The sequence below is a fragment of the Pyxicephalus adspersus genome, chromosome 10, assembly GCF_032062135.1.
Source record: "Pyxicephalus adspersus chromosome 10, UCB_Pads_2.0, whole genome shotgun sequence".
Classification (NCBI taxonomy): Eukaryota; Metazoa; Chordata; class Amphibia; order Anura; family Pyxicephalidae; genus Pyxicephalus; species Pyxicephalus adspersus.
Window position 1 is genome coordinate 57050176 of NC_092867.1, and position 24911 is coordinate 57075086.

The window sequence follows — 24911 nt, forward strand, 5'->3', positions numbered from 1 at the left end:
TGGCAGCAGTACATGGGCAGTGAACTGGTAATGGTTGCAGTACATGGGCAATGACTACCCCCCAGTGACAGGTGGTGACGGAGACGCATACGAGTAAAAATCCGATTTAAAGATCCAACAGACTTGGTAAAACTGTAATCTGCAAGACATTTTCTCATATGGCGGTGTTATTTAGTGCCAGCAAGGGGAAGTGTGACTGGGAGAGAAGTCAGATATGTATGTACAGGTCTGGGCTTAGGGTGCGACAGACTTCAAAGGGATTTATTTGAATTTGATTGGGCAGCATTTGTGGTTGTATATCAGCATTATTGTTATCTTTGGTACCTTCGAGGTCCAAGTTTGTGAGAGAAAAGCACCTCCTAAGTAAAAATAAGAGAGGTCCTCTACAAGAATGTTATGATGGAGAATGGTTCGCCCCGTACTTTATCGGGTAAGAGAGGACTTTAATTTCTTGTAAAAGAGAGATGAATATTGAGGAGCCCCCTAGATACACACATCCTGTGATATAAAGACATAAGACAATGTATTCAGTCAGTGTGTTTCCTACAGATGGATCCAGAAATACCCCAGGGAGAAGTCCCCCTCCTCTGTATTTCCGGGACTCCACATCAGGAACATCAGGTCTTCCAAAGATCTGAACACAAGGAGTTTCCCTCTTGTTATTTCCAGGCATCAGAGTAATTCAGAAAAATGTCAACAGAGGACGAAAGACATTGGATTACCCCCCTAGAGGTAATCCCAAGTGTGATTTAGGGTGGAAAAAAACATGCAAAAAGCAGTAACCCCAAGTCACACTTGGGGTAACTTTGGAAGCCCCCCTTACCTCTGCCCCGCGCTCCAACGGCAATCGGACGATCCCGCTGTGATGCCGGGGCGCCTGTCCGTGGGGGGCCGTGGCCGGGTGGGAAATTTTAAAAGATTTTTTTTCTAAAATCTGCATTTAATTTATATTATTATTTATCAATAATATTGCACCCCTGTTTGGAAAATTTCAGTGAGAAATTTTTGATAAAAAAGTTTTTTTTTTGATAAATTACATTGTTGTGGTCTAATATTTCATAATTTTTTATTATGATTTATAATTATGTATTATATTATAATTTATGATTATAATGTAATAAATATAAATATTATACCTGGGAGTTAATCCTAAGAATTACAGGCCCACAATATAAACAAAAATTTCTATGCAAAAAAATAGGATCACCTTTTGCATCAAAAAACTGAGCGCTAGGGGGGTTAAAGAAGAGGCTTTTCCTCCAGAGATCAGCAGCGGTGGGTAATAAACACTAAATCCAGAAAAGAGTCCCAGATCTCCTTGTTCAGTCACTACAACAATCTCTTCGTCTACCCCCTCCTCTGTCAGCGGATAGTAATGGGGAGACAATATGTGCCCAGTGAAGGTCAGGAGCCATCAGGCTCTATTTGACTTCGGCTCTCCTCCTCACATCGTGTCAGTGTCACCAGCCAAGAGACGTGACCAGTCTCTCTCTACACACACTCTCTGGGGTCTCTCATACATCTCAGTACACTCCCATCTTCATTCACAGAGACACTCAACAAGATGTCACAGTTGAGGAGAAGGAAGGACATGTGAGAATTAAAGAGGAGAAAACTGCTATGGACATCAGCATAGGTGACTTATATATTCACCCTATGTCTACAAATATGTTATTACCTGCTGAACAAAAAACAAAAGGTCATACTTTAAGTAAGATAATGTCATGAAACTAAAATGTGGATACTACATTCTCTTATTTGGTCTGCTGATGTTTCCCTTTCAATTGGAACCACTTTGACAACAATGAATATTTCATTTACATATAAAGGATTTGCTTTCCTGTAGAATCTTCAAATCTTTGTTGGGGCTATAGGCCATCCTTCATATACTGAGAATGTACCAGTTGGCTTTTCCAGCTTCTAGAACTTAAGTGTGAATAGCAGGAGGGTAAAAGAGTTGCATACTCCCTGTACGTAGATGTGCGGGACATTTCAACACGCTATGGTGGGCGAATGTTATTTAGTATTGGTTTATTAACCACCCTAGCGCTAAACCCGACCTTGGTTCGGGTTAAAAAAAATTACAATTATTGATAAACCCGAACTTTTCTCACTTTATGAAAATACAGTTCAGGTTTATCGATCACTTACCTGGTCCCGCTGCGATCAGCCAGCGTCGATCTCCAGCGTCGTGTTCCAGCGTCGGGTGCCTTCTCCGAGAAGAAGAAGCCGGCCGGCTTCTTCTCCATCCGTAGCGTGTACGTGTCCCTCGGCGATGACGTCGGCACGTGTGCAGGAAATTCAAATTGAAACTCATTCAAACACATTTTGTATTGGATTGAATACAAACTCCTGTATCCAATCAATACAAAATAATAGAAAATATATTTATGTGGTTTTGTCTATAGGTATGTGACGGACACTAGGGAGGTGTTTTAGAAAAATATATTACTATACAGTATACCGAATTATCGCATTTTCAGTATTTTTCATTTATTTATGTATTCTTGTTGATTTTTGTGTTTTTTAATTTTATTTTCGCCGTAATATAAGACGCACCCAATTTTAAAGGAGGAAAATCTAGAAAAAAAAGATTCTGAAAGATTATTCCCCTTCTGATCACTCATGTGCCATTCAAATTGCCTTTCTGATCACTCTATGCCTTTCAAATTCCCTTTCTGATCACTCTGTGTCATTCAAAATTCCTTTCTGATCACTCTGTCATTCAAATTCCCCTTCTGATCACTCTGTGCTTTTTTTCCACTGTACGGCAGTTAGGACAGGGAACAGCAGGTGGCGCTGTGCCGGCTTCTTTCGCTCTGCACTACAGACAGGAGAAGACACGTGCTGCTGCCAGAGAGAAGAGGAGACAGACGCTGCTGCAGCCAGAGACACACGCAGGATCCGGGTATCGGGTGAGTATATTATTTTAATTATTTTATAACACGTTTGTCATATAGGACGCACTAATTTTTCCCCCCCAGTTTTGGGGAAGAACAAGTGCGTCTTATACGGCAAAAAATACAGTAATTTTTTTTTTTTTACATGATTGTGTGTTTCAAACATTTTTTATATTCATGATATCTACTAGAACCATGTTTGGACGTATTTCTGTAAGTTACAGGTCTACAATTGCAAAAAAAAAAATTTCATGAAAAACAGTGTACCGCTTTTGGAACAGAAATCTAGACATCAGTGTAACACCCAGGTGGTTAAAAGACTTTATAGAAATGAAGTATCAAAATAATCGTAGCACGAACAAATATCAATTTCAGCATGGCGGTTAGTTAATCGACAGAAAATGTGCCCAATTAAATGTTAATTGGCATTCTGCCCAAATATTGATTGAAAATGGCATTGTTCTCATAGATATTTGAACGATTTGATGTTTCATTAAATTTATTTCCTTATTGACCAAAAGTTTTGCAAAGCTTATACGATCCATTAACCAATGCAGAAAGCAATCATCTCTCTAATGTTAATTTGTTCTTGATTGGTGTTAATGTTCTGGTTTACCATTTCTATTTGTTCCTGCAGATAGTGAAGTAGAAGATGATGACATGACAATTGATTCTATGGAGGAAACCCCCTTTACCCAAACTGTCCTTTCAGTTTCTCCCAGAGCAGATCTATTATTTGACCCCTTGGTGCACATGCGGAGTTTTCCCGATCGCTTACCTTTTGACGTCCGTCATACAGATTGTAGATGAAATGAGACGTTCTCTTGTTCTGAGTGCAGTGAAAGCTTTTCCAAGAAATAAGACCTCACCTTACACCATAGGTCTCGCCAAGGAGAGAAGACATATTCGTGTACGGAGTGTGACAAATGTTTCTCTCGGACGTCCAGTTGATTCTTGCATCGGAAATCTCATGGCTTTCTGAAGCCTTCCTATTCATGTACAGAATGTGGGAGATGTTTTGCCAGAAGGTCAACTCTTACCACGCATCAGGGAACTCACACAGGAGAGAAACCATTTTCCTGTTCCAAACGCGATAAAAGTTTTTCCACCAAACTGTCTCTTATCATACACGAGGAGGCTCATATGAGGGAGAAGATCTATACATGTTCAAAATGTGGAAAATGGTTTTTGCAGAAAGAGCAACTCGTTAAACACCAGAAAACTCACCCAGCAGAGAGACATTATTCATGTTCAGAATGTGGTAAATGTTTTTTCTGAGAAAGGCTACCTGATCTCACATCAGATGAGTCACACGGGAGAGAAACCTTTTTCGTGTTCTGATTGTAGCAAATATTTCTCCTGGAGGACCAGCCTTATCGAACAAAGGAGAATTCATACAGGGTTGAAGCCACATTGCTGCTCTGATTGTGGGAAGAGTTTTACTCGGAGATCAAGTCTTATTGAAAATCAGAGAACTCACACAGAGGTGAAGCCTTATTCAAATGTGGGAAATGTTTTTCTCAGAAGCAGCAACTCCTCTGGCATCATAAAACTCATACAACTGAAAAGCCTTTCTCTTGTGATAAATGTGGGAAGTCTTTCCCTAAGAAAGATCATCTTATTTCACATCAGATGGTTCATGAAGGCGAGAAGCTGTTTTTCTGTTCAGAATGTGGAAAATGTTTTAGCCAAAGATCAAGTCTTATTGTAAATCTTAGAACTCATACAGGTGAGAAGTTTTACTGAGGTCCATTATTGTACAACATGCAGTTATCCTTCTGACCTCACCCTCGTGAAATGTGTGATTTGACTTGAAGTCTAAGAAATAACACCTTGTTGGTTATGTTTCCCATAGGTAGGTCCAGTAACGGAAATAAATTAGAGAACAATTTCAGCCCTCATTGCTCCCTGGATTCCACAAACGGGCTGGATTGGATGGATTGTAGTTGAAAGGTACCTAAACTCTAGGTACCATATCCAGTTGGAGAAAATGGACATCATTTTTATTGATTTGTTGTTTGTCAGAATTAATTTAAAACAGAAGATGTTAAAAAAAAATCTACGTCATGGGTGATGGGCCTTATAAGGAGGAATGTCCAGCACAGGTGAGTAATAAACACTAAATCCAGAAAAGAGTGCCATATTTTCCTTGTTCGGTCACTACAACAATCTCTTCTTTTCCCCCCTTCTCTGTCAGTAGTGCTGTAATTCCAGAGTCATTGAGAGTGCTGTAATTCCATTCTTGCTGTTTCTACACAACATGCCCCCAACATGGGGGCCGGAAGAAGAAAACACAGGGGAGGTAGGTGACATGGACAGGTAAGTATATCTCTTCTTTTCAATGGCACTTCTCTCTTAAGAGCCCGGCCTCTGCCGGGCTCTTAAGGTGTCTCAAGGTGTCCGTCACCTTCGCAGCTTCCCGTATCTGGTGGATAGTGATCATAATCACAGCCCAGTCTTTGACAACATTTTACAGTGCATAGCATCTCACTCTGACATATTCGCCTCTGCAGCAGTGAGCTTTTATAAATATACATTTAGGTAGTTATGGAAGCACTGTTTATTTATTATAATGAACTAATGAACTTAAAGATGTATTATACCGGTTATATGTGTCTGGGTCTTTATTTCATTACTCTAAGCCTACATCTGAAATCCAGGCAAAACAAATGTTGTTGTTGTGTTTCCGTCCCCCTGTACTGTTCTGTAGCCTATAGGAGCGTGATCTTCTGTATCCCATCCCAAAAATATATCTAAAATAAAGTTTTTTAATTTTTTTTGTGCCCGAAGTTTAGCTTTAATTCTTTATTCTAGATAGGCAACACAACAGGAGTGACAAGGAAAAAGGTACTGCTAACGCTTCGATTGTGAAATAGAAGATGATAACATTACAACTCCTACTTCAGAAGAAAACCTCATGATTCCAAATCTGCATCCAGTATTTCATAGTGCAGAACCATCATCACGAAATGTTCCCATCTTCTAAGGGTGGTAAAGACATTGGCCCTGATTTAATAAAGCTCTCCAAGGCTGTACAGACTGCTGACCTCAAATCACACAAGGGAGGGCATGAAGAGGAGAACGTACACTCATGTACAGAATGTGAGAAAAGTTTTACTCGGAGATCGAGTCTCATTTTACATCAGAAATCTCATTTAGGCTTCATATTCTTGTTCTAAATGGGGGAGATATTTTGCTAGAAGGTCAAATTTGAACACACTAGAGGACTCACACAGGCGAGAAGACATTTTCCTGTTTTAGATGTGACAAAAGTTTTTCTGGCAAACTGTGTCTCATCATACATGAGGAAGTCCATACGAGTCCATTATCGCAAAATTCATCCGCTTGAAAAGCCATTCATGTTCGGAATGTGGAAAAAGTTTTACAGAGAGAGGTTATTTGATCTCCCATCAGATGAGTCACACAGGAGAGAAGCCATTTTCTTGTGCTGAATGTTTTACTTGGAGGACCCATCTTATTGACCACAAGAGGACTCACACGGGAGTGAAGCCATTTTCATGTTTGGGAGTGTGAAAAACAATTCACTTTTTGAGCATCAGCAAACTCACACTGGGGAGAAACCCTTTTCATGTTCGAAATGTGGAAAATATTTTACGATGAGAGTTCTTCTTATTTTGCATCAAATGAGTCATACTGGAGCAAAACCATTTTCATGTTTGGAATTTAGGAAGTGTTTTACTTAAAGATCTAGTCTTGTACATCAGAGAATTCACACCGGTAAGTGGCTTTTTGGCTGTGGAATAGATTTTTTATCTTTCAAGGTGTTTTTCTGATGTTCTTCGAACACCAAGTCGCCAATCCAAATTCCACCTCTGCCTCCCTGTTCTAGCAAAGCCCTGGCTCCATTGCTGTGATGAACCCCAAATAAGGAGTATTGTTTTATTGTTTAACCAACACTTCATTGAATGTTCCTTAGGTGAACAACAGAGACGTCCTATTTCACTTTATTCCCAGCATTCCTCACAAGAATTTCAAGTGATCTTACATGATTATCAGGTAAATGGAATGCAGTGTGATATAGTGTAGCTAACCAAGGACCAGGTTTTAAAATAAATATTGTTTTTGTATGTCATTGGTTACCTCGGGAGAAAATGTAAGTCAATTTAGAAGTCAAGCTGCAGATGTCAGTGTGATATGTGTCAAGATTAATGAGTCGTGCAAAGAGGAATTTTTTCAAGAGATTAGAATGGGTGATTAAGTCAAAATTAAAAAGTCCTTCCGGGGATTAGCACAGGTGAGTAATAAATCCAGAAAAAAGTCCCAGATTCTCCTTGTTTAGTGACTACAACAATCTCCTCTTCTCCCCTCTCCTTTCTCAGTAGACTGTAATGGGGGGACAGTATGTGCCCAGTGAGGGGAGTCAGGGGCTATCAGCCTCTTAGACTCCAGCTCTCCTCCCCACATCATGTCATTGTGTGTCACCAGTCTCCCCCACACACACCCTTTGGGATATTTTATACATCTTAGTACAGGGAGCTTTAATCTCAATTTTATTTACAGATCCAAGAGCCACTCGGAGAGAGGGCAAAGCTGAGGAAGAAGGAGATGTTAAGGAATAAAGAAGAGGAAATATTTTCAGAGATAAGCATATGTGAGGATTAAACACAAAATTTAGAAGTGTTTTATATGCACTGATCTCTTTGTTCCCTTTCTCTACACTTTGTGCATTGCTCCTGCTTTTAATTGCCAGTTTTTGTTTATGTGAGTTATGTGTGCCCGTCCTTCCCCGGCATGTATTACCAATGCACAAGTACTGACTTAGTACCGTAATCAAAGAGACTGTATGGGAAAGTGATAGATTAGACAAGCATGTTCGGATCATAAAATGAGTCATACACTAATTTTTCTTTTAGTCCACGTGAGGTCGGAGTCTGACCACCCTTAGATCCAAAGATGGATCTTGTACTAAAAGAATCTAATTTTGTCACTATATAAAACTCTGTGGGGTTGTTGTCATCGCCATCAGGCCACTGTATATAGTCCTTGCATAGGTACATCAGTAAGTAACACTTCTTCCATTAATTTCATTCCAGAAGATAAAAGAAGAGAAACAAATCTTAGGCTAAACTAACGTTTTGTTTGAAGTTTGGTGAACCTGCAAGATAAGAAGCAAAGGTCACAGAGACGATAGATCTGTGTGCCCATTAATTCCATTCAGATATTCTAACTCCCCGTATGGGAATGTTTCCTAATGAGCTAAGCGGGAACACTGTCACATGACCTAGTGAGTGATGCCACCATGAATGGATTGCACAATTATTTTATTATGGCTTAGGCCAACTCAAGATAATGAGAAATCCAAAACTTTTTTTTTCTAGAAGAGGTGAACAAAAAAAGTTAATAAAGTGAAATTGTGATGTATCAGCATCTATTAAGTCACGTGACAGGGATCTTGGCCAGCTCATTCTAGATTCTAGAACTATTTGCTGGGAAGAAGGTACAGACACATCTTGGGGCAGAAGAGGGACACGTGATAACCATGGAGCATAGCAGGTATACATATGGTAGACATTCAGACCAGGAGAAAGAGAACAGTCACAATGTGATGGAAACAGAATGGGTTTGGAGAATAGTTTTAAAGCCTGTAACAAGGGAGAGAAAGGGCAACAACGTACGGTAATGCAATGTTGAGAAGAGGGTGAATCAAGGGGAAGAGCAGAATGAGTACAAGAATCTCCCATTAACACAGACTGGAAACAAGAAGTGACTTTATTTTGCTTTTATGTTATACAGGAAGTGCTGTGGTATAGGCAGTAGAAAGCTGGACCATCTGAAAACTGACCAGCAAAGTTGGATTTAAGCACCCAGACAATGGTAAAAATCTTCATTACATCTCCGTCAGTTATTCCTTAGAGTCCCTGGTATTTCTTGCCAGGTGTCTGGTATGAATCGCTCTCCCTTCCTTGTCATCAAAAATTAAAATGAAGAAATTTCCATCATTTTCTGTTCTGAAATTGGATGTACAATAACTGGACTAAAGGTGTGTTATTCACCTTGAGTTCTACATTAGTAGTATCAATAAATGTGACTCTTTTATTTTCTCTAGGTGGTCAACATAATATGTATAACACTCCAGTATCTCCCCAACTGATGACACAGAAGATAGGATCACAACATCACGTCCAATTCTTCCAAGAAAAACCCCACTGACCCGAAATTTGTCACAATCTTTTGTCAGATTGTGACTATTTTTATGGTATACTTAAGAAAATGTATAAATGTTTTGTAAGTTTTAAAGACCTTTTTTGGGCAAATACATTTACGTTGTCAATATTTGCAGTTGTTGCATATTTGCAGTTTCTGCAGAACCCACTGCAACATTGCAATTTTGTCACTGCAAAACAGAACCCCTGTCACCAAAATGTCTATGTTGTCAACTCTGAGCCACTTTATCATTTTTGCCCGGTGACATGTTGCTCCATCGTGCTTCAAAACACACCGATCATCACCAGATTGCACCTGGATTGTTGGGAGAAGTTGCTCTTGGCGGACGCTTTGATACTTTTTTTTGTTCATGAAAGTGAACATGAGCAGGATTATGAGCGAGCCCTTTCTATTATACAGATGTCCCAAACGATCTGAAAGAGGATTCAGCAAAGAAAATAATGTGCTAGTTCTTTGGTGTCCAATCCTTGTACTTCCGACAAAATTTCAGTCTGTCCTTAATGTTTTCCTTTGAAAGAATGATGTCGCTGTTGCCCTTCTTGACACAAGCCCATTGTCCCCTGGGGTTGGGCTCTAAGTTGACCGTGTTAGGGAAGCAAAAACAAAAATATTGTTCCCTGCAAGAGGAACTCATACCTACCTCTGCCACAGTGTGTTTACTAACTGACTTGAGCTCACGTTCTGTAACTACACATCTGTGAGTTTCAGACCTCTGTGTCCTTGTGCATTGCGGTTCTATTCTTCACAGAAGTGAAAATAGGGAGATGTAAAATGTGCTAATGCGTGAGGGCCCCGGACCCTCCTCTCTAAACGGGCATACAATTGGCTATGTCTACCGCTTTTTCTCCAATAACTGTCATTAAAAGGCATAGCACACTAGTGTTTAGGGTGAAGATTGCTCGATCTACAAGGAAAGTGTATGCACTGAGAGGTGGTGGGGGGGGTTCAGGAAGCACTAATTAAAGGACAGCCATACTTTTTAGTAGAATTTCTTGTGAAGATGTGAAAATGTGTGAAGAAAAACAAATTCCATTTTAATGTGTATTTGTAAAAGAAAAGTTCTGAATTCCATTTAAAAACCACTAAAGTTTGGTTTTGATACACTTTAGTAACAATTTTGCTCACCTCAACGAGCATCCAATGCTATGTCTGGCAGAGCCTACCCCCTTCAGGGTTGATCGTGACCAGGTGAAGGCGAGTCGCCCTGCACCCATTGTGTTCAGAAAACTAGCTAGCGTGCTTAAAAATGTGAATAAAGCTCAAAATCCTCATAAAGCTTTTGTTTCCATACATAGAATTGCATAGGGAACACTGCACATTCTATTTCAATTCAAAATTTGCACTTCTTGCCTTTTTCCTCATGTCACCCCATAAGTTTTGTATTGGATTAGGGTCTGGGGATTGAGCTGCCCACTCCATAAAGCCAATCTGATTGGTCTGGAACCAAGATGACCCAAAAAGAACAATCTTGCTTTCATCAGTCCACATACTGTTGTGTCATTTCTTTTTAGGCCAGTCAATGCGTTCTTTGGCAGAAACTAACCTATTTAGCACATCTTTTTTTTTTCAACCCTGGGACATTGTCGGGGCTTCTTGTCGATAGCTTGGCTTAATATAGGTGTCTTCCAATTATATCATTTACTGAGTCTTAGCTGTTTTGGCTATTTTTCCATCCATTTGGTATTATTTTAGCTGAGCAGCCAATTAATTTCTGCACCTCATTAAATGTGTTCCCTTCTCCAATCAACAGTGTGCTTTTCTTCTGAACAATGGCTGGAGCAACTTATTTTACACAAATTTTTAGAGAGAAATGCACTATAACAAGCATGCCTTCCTTTCTTTCTTATATAAGGGCTGTATCTGACCGGTATTTTCACAATATGAATTACCCCACTAATTGAACTCCACACTGCTATTATTTTGACAAGCCTAATATTCTCTTTATAGAAAAAAAATAACACAAATTTAATACATTTTTTATGTTTTGATTTGGAAGAGAATGTGCAGTGATTCCAGTGCTTTTGCCTGCCTGCATTTCCTCCAGTTGAGAACTTATGGGGGTCCCGACACTGCAACAACTGGGGGCTATAAATAGGCGTCTTCTTAGAATGTATCGGTATTAGTGCAAATATGAACAAATGGACTCTTTACTCCCTCTCACCTGTAAACCAGCACTCCAGTCACTGCAAACCAGCAACTTTAGGCACCTTCAAACTCCACACAGCACCCGTCACTGCAACCCCCACTATAACACAGCACCCCAGTTACCGCAACGCACTACCCCTGTCGCTGAAACCCCCACTATAACACATCAACTCTCACTGCAACACAGCACCTCTGCTATTGCAACTCCCACTACAAAATAGCACCCCCCCAGTTACTGCAACAAAGCACCTATGCTGCTACAAAACAGAACCCCCGTTACTGCACCCTCCATTTCTACACAGCACCTCTGTCAGTACAACCCCCACTACAACACAGCATCCCAGTTACTTCAACACAGCACCTCTATCACTGCAACATCCATTACAACACAGCACCTCTGTCACTGCAACCCCCCACTGCAAGACAAAACCACAGAATCTCTGTCACTGCAACCCCCACTATAACAGCACCCCAGTTACTGCAACACAGCACCTCTGTCACTACAATCTCCACTGCAACACAGCACCACAGAACCTCTGTCACTGCAACCCCCACTATAACAGAGCACCTCTGTCACTGTACCACAGCACCACAGTTACTCTGTCACTGGAACCCCACTACAACACAGCAGCTCTGTCGCTGCAACCCCACTACAACACAGCACCTCAGTTATTGCAACACGGAACCTCTGTCACTGCAACCCCCACTGCAACACAGCACCCCAGTTACTGCAACATTGCACCTCTGTCACTGCAACACATGAACCATGTCACTGCATCCCCTACTGCAACACAGCACCACAGAACTTCTATCAATGCAACCCCCACTAAACCTCAGCACCTGATACTGCAAAACAGTACCTCTGTCACTGAGACCCTCACTGCAACACAACACCAAAAAACCTTGGTCACTGCAACCCCCATTGCACCTCAGCACCCCTGTCACTGCAACCCCCACTGCAACACGTAACCCCTGGCACTGCAACCCTTACTGCAACACAGAACCACAGAATTTCTGTCACTGCAACCCCCCACTACAACACAGCATCTATGTCTCTGCAACCCCTACTACAACACAGCACTACATAACCTCTGTGACTGCAACCCCTACTATAAAAAAAGTAACCCAGTTACTACAACACAGAACTACAGAACCTCAGTCACTGCAACTGCTACTATAACACAGCACCACAACATCTGTCACTGCAACCCCTATTATAACACAGCACTCTAGTTACTACAACACAGCAGTTCTGTCACTGCAACCCCGGCTGCAACACAGCACCACAGTTACTGCAACAAAGATCCTCTGTCACTGCAGCCCCCACTGCAACACAACACCTGTCACTGCAACCCCAACTGAATTACAGCATCCCAGTTACTGCAACACAGCACCTCCCACTGCAAGACAGCACCAATGTCACTGCAATCCAACACCCCAGTTACTGCAACATTGCACCTCTTTCACTGCAACACATCACCCCTGTCACTGCAACCCCTATTGCAACACAGACCCTCTGTCACTGCAACCCCCACTGCAACACAGAACCTCTGTCACTACAACCCCACTATAACACAGCAACCCAGTTACTGCAAAATTGCATCCCTGTCACGTTAACCCCCACCACAACACCAAAAAACCTCTATCACTGCAACCCCTATTGCAACATAGCATCTCTGTCATTGCAACTCCCACTGCAAAACAGCACCTCTGTAACTGCAACCCCCCATACAACACAGCACCTCAGTTAATGCAACATTGCACCTCTGTCACTGCAACACATCACCCCTGTAACTGCAACTCTTACTGCAACACAGCACCACAAAACTTCTGTCACTGCAACCCCTACTGCAATACAGTACCCCTTTTTTTTTTTTTTTTTTTATCGAATCTCGCGATCCGTGCTAAAACACACCCCATGACGGTAAAAGTGTTAGTGCAAAAACACCACACAAAAAACGTGCACTGGGGTACTATTTGGTAATCCCTCCTCAAAAGAGGAAGGGCCACCCTTTTTCTCCAAACCCTCCGAAGCGAAGCTCCAGACGAGGGCTGGATACTAAGCCCACCCAGCCGAAGCCGGGATGGACACGAGCGCCTGGTTTTTAGGCCAAGGCACTCTCCAAGACTTCAGGGCTAGCCCATAAGGGAATAGCACCCTCCATCAAAAGTGGCACACAAATACCACACCAGTGACAAGTGACAACATAAAAAACATTTAAATAATAAGTGCTCTACAGTACCACTGTCACTGCAACATTGCACCTCTGTCACTGCAAACCACATCACCTCTGTCTCCAGTAACTCTCCAGTTACTGCAACACAGCACCACAGTTACTGCCACCCCCACTGCAACACAGCACCTCTGTCACTGAGAATTCCCATTCCCATCATCACTGCAAACTGCACCCAGCACAAGCCAGCACTCCTATCATAACAACCTCCATACCATCACCCTTTATATCTGTTATGTTAGACCATAACGCTTCACTCCCAGCTCTTAGTGACATCACTGAAAGCTCCGCCCACCCTCTCTTCTGACATCACTTCCGGCTCCCTCCACTGAAACTTCTCCTAGATGTAATGCTCAGATAGGCCGTTAGAGGGCGGACACATAACTCTGCTTTCCCCCTTCTGTATGGAGAGCTCGGCTATTGGCTCATTATGGCCGCGTTATTACAGCTATTACTATACATTGGTCTGATCATTTTCCTTTTATTCTATCAGTGAATTCTAATGATGATATTACAGCTGCTAACTCCAGCTTACCTCATGAAGAGAGCTGCGTTGTCCCAAGTGCAGGACAGGCGGCGGCCATTTTGTTGTAGCCCTCAAGAAATGAACACAAAAAAGCCCAAGTAGATCAGAGAGCATCAGGTTGGCCACCCAATGAGGAGGAGGTAATACTAATAATAATCATGTCCTCTAATTAGAAGGGGGTCCCAGTAATGGATAGGACACCCCAACAAATGACCGTCTTGTAGGACATTAGATGGTGAGCTCCTCCGGGCCGGGTTGTGATGGCGCTGGGGCGTATTTTTGCATTATTATTGAAACAACTCTTACATTTGGTATTCCTTACACTTTCTGTTTTGGTGATGTGCCCTGTGTATTCAGGACACAGCTTTTCCCAAATGTAGCCTTCCCCCTACAATGCCCTACCGCTCCTATTATTTATAAGGTATGAAATGGAAATATATCGGGGGCCAATCGTACACACCAGGGATTTGGTGAAACGCTAGGGTCCCTCCAGTGGTTTTTCGGGGTTCCTTGAGGTTTGGTTGATTGACCATCTGTTGGTGCATGCATAGTTCTGGATTCAGCACCTTTGGCAGGGCTATTAGGATCACACCTGTGATCTTTGGAGCTGACAATCTAATGGGGGCATTCTTCTCACCGTCCTTCAGTGGGTTCATTTTCTCAGTGGTCCCTGAGACCCCAAATTTATTTCAGAGGCGCCCCTAGTCTTAAAAGGTTAGGAAAGGTTGGTCTCAGCTGTCCCATTTTTACAGGTCTTTTCCGCTGCTACTGGGGGTACGTATATACAGTATATACCGAGAGGAGGGACAATAAAGTAAACCTGCATAGAGACCGAACATCAACATAGATGTATACATGATGTCTACTATCTTTAAATCCATTCACATTTTTCCATTGGTCAAGGTCAAGAACTGCCATAGGCAATACCAAGGCACTAAGCATACTTCCCGAGAGATTGGAGCACGGCCCCACCACTTGGATAGAACATTATGGTTTTCCACTTGAAGACAAATGGGGAGCTTTTAAAGAGGCGTATGTATAGGGCATGTTGGAATGTGGGCAAGAAAGTAACTAAGCAGATCTTGCATTTTGGATACTACTTTTATTGTATATGTTTTATCTTTGTTTTTCAGATGTACTTTTAGTTTTTAAAGTGGCATCATTGATTGCCTTTACTTTACACATAAGCTGTATTTAGAAGTACACAAGAATCTGTACAAGGACATCATGATGGAGAACCGGCCGCCCCTCACATCACCGGGTAAGAGGAGATTTAATTTCTTGTAAAGGAGAGAAGAGTAATGAGGATCCACCTATATACACACATCCCGTGATATAAAGACATAGAAATAATGGATTCAGTCAGTGGGTGTGTTTCCTACAGATGGATCCAGAAATACCCCAGAGAGATGTCCCCGCCCTCGGTATTCCCAGGATTCTACACAGGATGACTGTAAGATCTCACCACATGATCAGGTAAATAGAATTGAAGGTTTTCTCGTTGTTTCATTATTAATCAACCGGTCTAAAAAATATGTTGTATTGTATCTTATCTAGGTCGAAGGCCTAGTTGTTGTTAAAGTTGAAGATGAAGAGTCTTATGTGATGAAAAATGAGCCATTTGAGGAAGAGGAAATCCCACCCGAGATCAGCACAGGTACACACTATAATTGGGTCCAAGATTTTCCTTGCTTGTCACTACAACAATCTCAGACCCTATGTATGTGTATGTGCCCATTGGGGGGGCCAGGAGCCATCAGCCTGTATTAGACTCTGGCTCCCCTCCTCACATCATGTGTGTCACCAGCCAAGACGTGACCAGTCTCCCCCTCTCCAGGGTCTCTCATACATCTCAGTACAGGTGGCTTCACTCTCATCTTTATTCACAGACACCAATATCAAAGCTGAGGTGCATAGAAGACATATGAAAAGAAGGGGAATTAAAAAAGAGGAGGAACTTTCTTCAGACATAAGCACAGGTGAGTCATGAACAGTACATTTAGAAGAGTCCTATTCACTACATCAATCTCTTTGCTTACTTTTCAAATGTCACATTGCTTTTAAAGGTTCATGTATAAAAAAACTTTATTTATCAATAGATGGGTGTGAAGCTGGGTAAGTTATCATGATAAGCCAGTCATTTCTAAATTGTGAAGGCATTGTATCTTGTACTCTTTAATTGGGCAGCCAAGTGGCAAATGATGTTTAATATTGAGAAATGTAAAGTTCTGCACTTGGGAGCTAACAACATGCATCCTTCATACTGTCTAGGGGGAATACATTTGGGGGAGGCAAAATCAGAAAAGGGGGATTGGGGGTTCTGGTAGATCATAGACTTAATAACAGTAAGTAACGGCAAGCTGCAATATCTAAAGCTAGTACTTTCTTGTATTAAAAGAGGAAGGTGGAGTCATTATCCTGCCCTTGTACAGAGCATTGTCCAGACCTCATCTGCAGTCCAGTTTTGGGCACCAGGCTTTAAAACCGATGAAAAAGTGGCACTGTAGAGAGTGCAGAGAAGGGCAACTAATAAAAGGAATGGAGGAGCTCAGCTATGAGGAGAGATTACTTGAACTGAATCTATTCTCCCTTGAGAAGAGACGTATAATTAGAGATATGAGCTCCTTATATAAATATAGAGAGCATTTGCTTCTCATTAATTCATTGCAGAGGACAAGGGGGTGCTTATTCCACCTGGAGAAAAAGCTTAGTCTCATAAAGAGGGGATTCTTTACAGTAAAAGCTGTGAAATAGACTCAGAAAGCAGTTTTAGCAAGTACTATAGATTTTTAGAAGAAAAGGCTAGAGTGGTTTCTAAAATATAATATAATATTGGTTCCTATATAATATAACCGGATATTACATTTTAAAAGGAATGACACAGAGACTGTTGATCCAGGGAACATCCAACTGCATTATGGAATTGAGAAGGATTTTTTTTTCCCCGTTTGGAGTAAATTGAACCATGTTTTATAATGATTGTTTTGCCTTTGTCTGGATCAACTATGTATGTATATGGTTCTATCCAAAATATGCAGGTTTTCAAGTATATTTTCAACCTATGTAACTCTGTAAAACCAGGCATGTGGTACATCATCTATTGTCATCATATAAATGCCTGTTTCGATGTTAAAGCTGATGTTGGGGCAAATAATAACCTCCCACCCATTCCCTAACATTTAAAAAAAATATCCAGCTTTTTTTTACTCTTACCCTTTTCACTCAACTAAAGTCTAAGATGTCTATGTTTTTGCTGTTCTGCATCTCCGGCTGGTCTCCCCCCCCCTGCGGGGTCAGGAGAAGGACCCCGTTGGCCGGGGAAGGCGCACAAGGCAGAGCCCCGGATTATGTCTTCCATATGGAATTGCAGGCTCGGAGGCGGGCGGGTTGTCTCTCTGAACACAACCCGCCCACTTTCCCATCGTAGGTCTGGGCGGATTCTGGTAGCATGACGTCACTCTGGGGGAAGTGACACATAGGCAGGGGTGTAGTGGGGCGGGCACGTTTACATGGATAGGACCATGCCCTTGATGGGGGGAGGGGGTAGTTTGCATGACCTGCAGAAAAAATCGTTTGCTGTTCTGCAAGCTCTTGTAACTCTTTAATGATGAAGACAAACTCTGCAGCTGTTTCTTTTTGCATATCAAAGCACAGTTTGCTCCAGAAGTTAATGAATGTCTAGGCTCCATAAATGTTGTTTTAATGTTGATTTTCTAAAGAGTACTGTATCTAGATAAACCATCACTGCTATGTTATAGATCAGGGGTGGGCAAACTTTTTGACTAGGTGGCCACAATGGGTTCTAAAATTTGACAGAGGGGCCGGACTGGATTTTGACCCTTAACAGGTAGACAAAACATGAATATATTAATATATATATACATACATGAATATGATATAATTCTTAGACATAACTCACCAAAATATGTCCAATATTTAAAAATACATTTTAAAGAAAAAAACTGTTAAAACAAGAGTGCATAAAAATACTAAAATCTGTAATATAAATGTACAGTAGCATGTGTAATATATATATAAAGACTTCTTTGTATTGGACTTTATCCCACTGTTTTAGTGAATAAGCCTGATCTCCTGCTGCCAGCTCCATTCACATACATACATACATACATACACACACATATATACATACATACATACACATATATATATATACATACATACATACATACAAGTATAATCCTCAAGTGCTGCATCTGTATTGATGAGGGAGCTCCACTCACATACTGGAAAACCAAAACTGACAATTACCTTTGGCTGTAGCTTCATTAGCAATTCTCAGGCTCTTGATTATAAAATTGTTTTATCCTGTCATTTTCTGACATCATTTACCTTCATTAATCATTCAGAAATTGCACATTATTATTAGTAACACAAACATTATTTCACAGATCCAGCTGCATTAGGTTAGAATTATGGCATGATTCGCATGTTAATCGCTCCTACTTCTGCTTTGAAAACTCAAACAAATACTCAACTTTCCAAAATCATGAGAAATTTCAATAGTGACACTCTATTTCTCTGATTTATGCTTGGTTCTGATTTGTTCTGAATAGCACCCAATGCACTTGTGGTAACGTGCAGCACAATGCAAGCTTATGCATGTATTGCATTGAAGTGAATGAGTATTGATTGAGCAGCAGTGCATTAGCTCAGTGACAATTCTCTGACATTCATTAGATCTCTGTAAGAGGTTTAAGTGCTCACAGACTCAAAACTGAGACTTTTCACTTTCAATGTGATCACCAATCTGATAAAAGATGATTGGATTGCCAGGCATTGTGAAGTAAATTCAATACCATATTGATTGCAACCAACTGATCTTTTTGTAGAATTATTGGTAGATATTTATTAAAAGTACACAAGTCATGTAGTTTATATGACTGATGGAATAAATCCAGTCGGGAGCCCTCGTCTGTCCTGTTATTCACCCCCCCCAACTATCAGAAAAGTGTGCCTTTCTTTCCTGACATAAATATTATTGTTATTATTCTCAGTTTGTTTACATTTTTTAAATCTGGCTGCTGACTCCTAATCCACATACAGACACAAAGGCCTATGTATGGTACACACATGTAAAGAAACAACAGCACAATACCTATTAGATACCACCATGCACGTCTATGAAGAAAGATTTGAGGAACACATCGTACACCCCATAATTTATAGTTACTCCTAACGAAATACCATTTTAGAAAATACCTTTTTACCAAAGTTGTTTTAGTGTCACCTAGTGACAATTTTGACTGTCAACATTTATAACTAATTTGCAGGTCCATCTAATTTTAAACCTCAACATATCCTTAAGATGAACTAGCTTTCAGGAAGAAAAACATTTTCACTTTCCTTAAGTAGTAAAAAGCCCTTGTTCCCTTCACAAATTGAGCCCAGCGAGTCCTGAGCTGTCTCAGCTTCCCGCTTCCCACCTGCAATGGGAGAGTGGGCGGGTTGTGTGCAGGGACACAGCCCGCCCACCTTCACGAGGCGGGGAACATGTTCTACGGCTCTGGCTGACCAATAAAAGGGCCGGAGAAACAACCTTATTGGGCTGTAGTTTGCCCATGCATGTTATAGATACATGTGAACACATTTGTATACAGAATCTTGACAGATTGTTTATTTTACTGTTTTTTGAATCAGAACTTGGGGATATTTTTTTTTTTTCCTTTTATATATTTGTCGTGTTAAGTTTTCTCCCCTTCTTTATAGTCCTTTTTTTTCCTATTGTTATGAACATTAAAAATAAATAAATAATGTACCTGTTCCGACTTGCATACAAATTAAACTTAAGAACAAACCTACAGTCCCTATCTCGTATGTACCCGGGGACTAACTGTATTGTGGTGTAGATGATAGAAAGTAGAACCATCTAAAAAGAAAGGAAGAAAATCAGCAGAATGGGATTTGTGAGCAAAGACAGTTGATGTCATAAATAGAAAATTTCTCTTTATTGAATCTTTAGTAATTATGCCTTAGAGCAGGGGTCGGAAAACTCCGGCTTTTAGGCCAGATACGGCCTAGCCGATAGTTTGTTCCAGCGGGTTGACGGCTGGATCTGCCAGGGGGCGTTAGGAACTACCGGAGCCGCCTCCTTGCTGTTGCTCCCCTATTTATTTTTATGTACTTCCCCCAGCGCGGTAAATAGGGAAGGCTCCCTGAAGGGAAATCCCTCTCCTCTGCAATGCATACGGAGTAGAGGGATTTAACTTAAGCGGGGGGTTTTCTGGTGGTGGGCGGAGCCATTAGGGTGGGACTCATAGTCCGGCCTAGTGTTCTCCCGCCCACCCCTGAAATGGCCTATTGGTCTCCAAGACTGCAGTAGATTATGGATGAACCATAGGGATCCAGCAAACCTGAAATGGATTAAAAATTATTTGCAATTATTGGGCAAATGTTTTCATTTCTCGATCAGATCTATTCCAGGTTTTTTGGATTTCCCAAGCTCTCCCATTATAATCTATCTTCTCCAGTCTTGAAAAACCTTAATAAATCAGGCCCGTTGTGTCCTTACCTAAATATTTAGGGAAAAAATATTTATTCTCATTGGATAACTGTTATGGGCTTCTGGAGGTACTTTCCAATGCCCTACAAAGTGTAAAATGGGTTTTAGATCAAAGCTATTTTACTGATATTTATTTCCGTTATAAATGTTTTTTAGATTTTGTTTACCATTAGATATCATTGTGAATTGTGGAAGGCAAGTAGCTTATTAAAAAATAATCTTGATAAATATATATTCATGGTGCAGATTGAAGCCCTAATTATAAAGTTTGGTGAATAACGACATGAATGCCATAGTTTCTCACCATTACTTTCTAAATATGTTTTTGACATTTAAACATCACATTTATAAAAATGCCAACAGGTTTTTGGTGGCAATTACACTCTAAAAGTATTATAGTTGCGAACTAGATCAAATGTTAAATCTCTGTCAATCGAGACTGAAAAGGGTCAACTTGCCGTTGAAAGTGGTAATCATTTAGATAAATCTTGTTAAAAAAAGTTATCAAAGATAAAAAATGAAAGCATTGGCCTTGAACCTTCTGTGATGGGTATAGGCATGCAAAGGAAATGAGGTTTTTTTCCATTTCTTAATTTTTGAGTGCTGGATTTATCCAGAAGCGAGGCTCTTGGTAAGGCGATGGATGTTTCTAATGCAGAAAGTGGCAGAACCAGCAGCAGCGGCCTGGAGACGTCACAACGGCGCAAGGCAAAAATAGAAAAGAAACCGAGGCATGAAAAGTTTACCATAGAGGAAAATGAAGTCCTTGTTGAAGGTGTGATATTACATTGGCCGCATTTATTTGGGAATCTTGTGTCCACAACCACGTTAAAGAGAAAAAATCAGATGTGGGCTTCCATCATACAAAGGGTCAATGCCATAGGATCTTCAGCACGCACTAAACAACAGTGTAAGAAAAGAATATCGAGCATAAAAAGGTACATTTATTTCATTTATATTTTTAATAATAAAATCAAGATTTTGTTAGCATTATTTATAATAAAAGTGTTTTAACTAAAGAATTGCATTTTACAAAATGTAATTTATTTTATATGATAGGACACAAAAGCAAAAATGGTATTGTATTTTTCTGAACTGATTATTTTAAAACATACTTTTTTTTTTTGCCAGATACATAAAAAAGAAGGTAGCCGCATGTAAAAAAAATGATGGCAAACTAACTACAGAGCCTCTACAACTTCTTGAATATGAGGAAAACTTGTTATCCGTCATAGGCAATGAATCTGTTTCGGGGATCGAGAGTAACTATGTTGACTCTGATCGTCTAGGTAAATATGTATTCAGTAATAATGTTTTGTTGTTTTTATTTTGTTTTTTGTTTTTTTATTAGTATTTCAGCTATTAGAATAGAATATTTAAATTATCGATCAAATATAATTTGGATTTTCCTATTTATTATGCTTATTATTATATTATTAATAAACATGAATTATATAGCGCCAACATATTACACAGCCAATACAGACAGTGACACTGGAAGAGAGGACCCCGAATTTTAATATTTAAATGTATTTATTTTGTTTCAATGTATCGATAAATATCGATCACAAATAGCTTTTATTGATCCTTTATTTAAGAGGTAGAAGTCAGGATATTTTTTCTCCATTAATTATTACATAATTAGCAGTTGTTGAGGGCAAATTATTAATTTATATTCCTCATTAACCAAATAGTCCTGGCAGATGTTATTATAACTGATAAACTTTTATTTTAGTGTAAAGGCAGAAGAACAATTGATAATTTATCATTTTATTCAAGAATATGTTAATATTTGCTCCACTCTTAACCAGTCAATAATTCCAGGCAAAAATCTGAATCTCACTTTATAAGTTTTTATAAGTGTGCATATATGTAGTTATAATTCACCAGTTGATCCTGGTAGTTAACATCTCATCAGTTCTGATAATATGGCCAAATGACATATTCACTTACAGTGGTTGCCTTCTGATTATGTTTTTCAAATAGCTAAGTGTTGACGTCACCACATCCACCTTGGATTTGTTGTCATCTATATACAGCCAGTGATCGCTAAAAGAGCGATAGGGTAGATGCAGATCAGCCAACCCTCTTGAAACATTGGAGCCTTAGCATTGTTTCTTTGAAAAAAACCCCAGTAAATGGAGCTAAATTTACAGCATTGTATGTGTATGCAGAGACGTGTCTTATACGTCGCAAGTAATGCGGGACTTGTAGCCGTTACATTTTCTTTTTCAGTACTGCAAAGGAGAGGAGTAGCCGGCCAAGAGATTCAACAGTCTGCTCATAAGGTACATTTAAGTTGTTCCGTCGATTCCCCTGTGAGGGCTGTAGAGACTCCAACCCCCCGGGTAGCAACTCCACTGGCTGATTTTTGCCCTACGGAGGCTGGATTTGGAGAAACAACACCAAAATTTGAAGATGGTAATTTTTTCAGTTTTTACATTTTTTTTAGACACTTATTATTGCTAGAAGATTCAAATGTTACAGTCATTGCAGGTGCAGCTGCTTCTGCATTTTACTCTCATGTGCTTTTCATCTTCTGACAACTAGTCGATCACTGCCAAACTCATAAAGAAATTCCTCACTGATTAGAGGTGAGTGGGGGGCTGAGGCAGTGGTGGATGAGGTCAGTCCGGAATTCGAGTCAGAGTGGGAACAGAACACGTAGCTAATGGGCGGCCTGAGTGGGGTCTGTCACGGGGGTCCTCCGACACTGAAGAGTGCGTCACTGGGGGTTGTCACTGGGGAGTCTGTTTCCAAAGGTCTGTCACAACTTCTTCCTGAATCTTGTATGATTCTACTGTGTTATGTTACCTAGAAAATGTTTCAAAATCCGATATATATGACAATATATTGTCCCTTTTAATAGTTATGAGAAAAACTTTTTTTTACCCTCAGATGTCCAAATGGATGCCGAGTTTCCTACATACCATGATGAAGATCAAACTGCTGCCACAGAAACAAAAGGTAATTGTAAAATTTTATTTCAATATATAAGTAAAGCACCGAAAACCAGGGACTACAAACGTAGATTTTTTGTTTTGTAGATACAATGTACCCTATGGCATTTAAAGAAGGGCAACAATCCGACAACAAACCTCAAATGGCTGATCCTACACATATAGGTATGCAAGACCCTGAAATGTTGAAACATATATTGGATAAAGTCCAAGAAAATTCAACTACAATGAAGAGTGACACAAAACAAATAAAACGCCCACTTTCGTACATTCATCAGGACTTGATGCTTATTCATGCTACTCAAGAGAAAATTCAGGAAAGCCAGGAGGCAATCAAAACTGAACTACAATTGTTCCATCGTAGCTTTGTGGAACATTCCAATAAAATGGAGAGGCTCAAGAGAGAGGAAATTTCCAAATTCAAAGATTTTCTTACACTTTTAGAGCCAATTTCCAAAAGTTTCCAAGCAGGCCTCTCTTCACCTTCAATATCTGCAATAATCAAGCCATTGGGTGATCGGGACTCTTCTATTAGTCTGGGAAACACTGAACCAAAAGTTACTGAAAGTGGGGAGCATGCTCAACATGGACATTGAACGAGGGGTGTGGGGAGGAAATAGCTTTAAAAATCTATTGGTTTTCTTCTTTTTTGTTAGGGTGGGTTTATATTTAAAAATTATGTGTAATAGCAAATCTATTTTTAAAGCTGTGAATCAGACGTTCACTGAAACATTAACTGGTGGAGAATGAAAACAAATGAAACCCTAATATTGAAACAGACAAACTTGGAAGATTTCCTGCAAGAGAATGTTTTGGTGAATGTCAGATTCACAGCTTTATAACTAGACCCCCTGACACGTGTTTTAAATACTTATCCTTGTTTTACTTTGCATATATATTTATATTTTTTTTAAGAAAAAACAATTGATATTTTTAAGTATTTGAAATATTTTACAGTCATGTCAATATTTATTGCATTTAAAATTATCATTGTAATTCATTTGTTTAAAAAAACAATTGTATTTAAAAATGTAGAAAAGAATGGTTTTGTCAGGATTCGAGAACCTGTAAATACATTTTTGTTTTGCATTTTTCTTCACTCCAGGCTTCTTGCTCTCATGAACCAAAGTCTATTCTCTAACATTCTCTCATCCTTCAGTCTCTGAAATTGTCGACTACAGTACTAGTCATGTCTTGTTGGTGACAACATTGTGGGTCCACACACAACCCACAACATCACTAAGAGTAGGAAAGAACCAGCAGTTGCAGAATTGAGGAATAAGGTAAGTAAAAATCATAACTATGGCAGTGACTTGTCATCTCACTCCTTAATTTCCTCAAAAAGGGTCTTTTTTACATGACTCAAGTATTGAGTACACTAGGCTTTTGAATTTTTCAACATGGGGTGTCATCAAAAATATATTTGCCTTTATGGAAAAA

General features: G+C 40.0%; 2 protein-coding genes across 5 annotated transcripts in view; one reads left to right on the forward strand and one right to left on the reverse strand.

Annotated features, from left to right (window-relative positions):
• LOC140338892 (GTP-binding protein Rheb-like) overlaps positions 1-14043 on the reverse strand; it is a 27497-nt gene extending 13454 nt beyond the window's left edge. Inside the window, exon 1 of the mRNA XM_072423211.1 lies at positions 14001-14043. The gene's annotated coding sequence lies outside the window, so the exon portion shown is untranslated. The remainder of the gene's footprint in view (positions 1-14000) is intronic.
• Positions 13845-24570, forward strand: LOC140339022 (uncharacterized). Of its 4 annotated transcripts, none has more exons than XM_072423510.1 (11): positions 13845-14131; positions 14895-15023; positions 15125-15252; positions 15376-15467; positions 15549-15648; positions 15881-15970; positions 21113-21449; positions 21643-21800; positions 22747-22932; positions 23410-23478; positions 23559-24570. In XM_072423510.1, exons 3-11 carry the CDS (start codon positions 15219-15221, stop codon positions 24065-24067), a joined length of 1575 nt encoding a protein of 524 aa, XP_072279611.1. In that variant the 5' UTR covers positions 13845-14131; positions 14895-15023; positions 15125-15218; the 3' UTR covers positions 24068-24570. The 4 variants fall into 4 exon arrangements, with proteins under 4 accessions (XP_072279611.1, XP_072279614.1, XP_072279612.1 ...); XM_072423513.1 differs by having other exon boundaries at positions 22747-22799; positions 23559-23776; XM_072423512.1 differs by having other exon boundaries at positions 13846-14131; positions 21170-21449.
• The last annotated feature ends 341 nt before the right edge of the window (positions 24571-24911 follow it).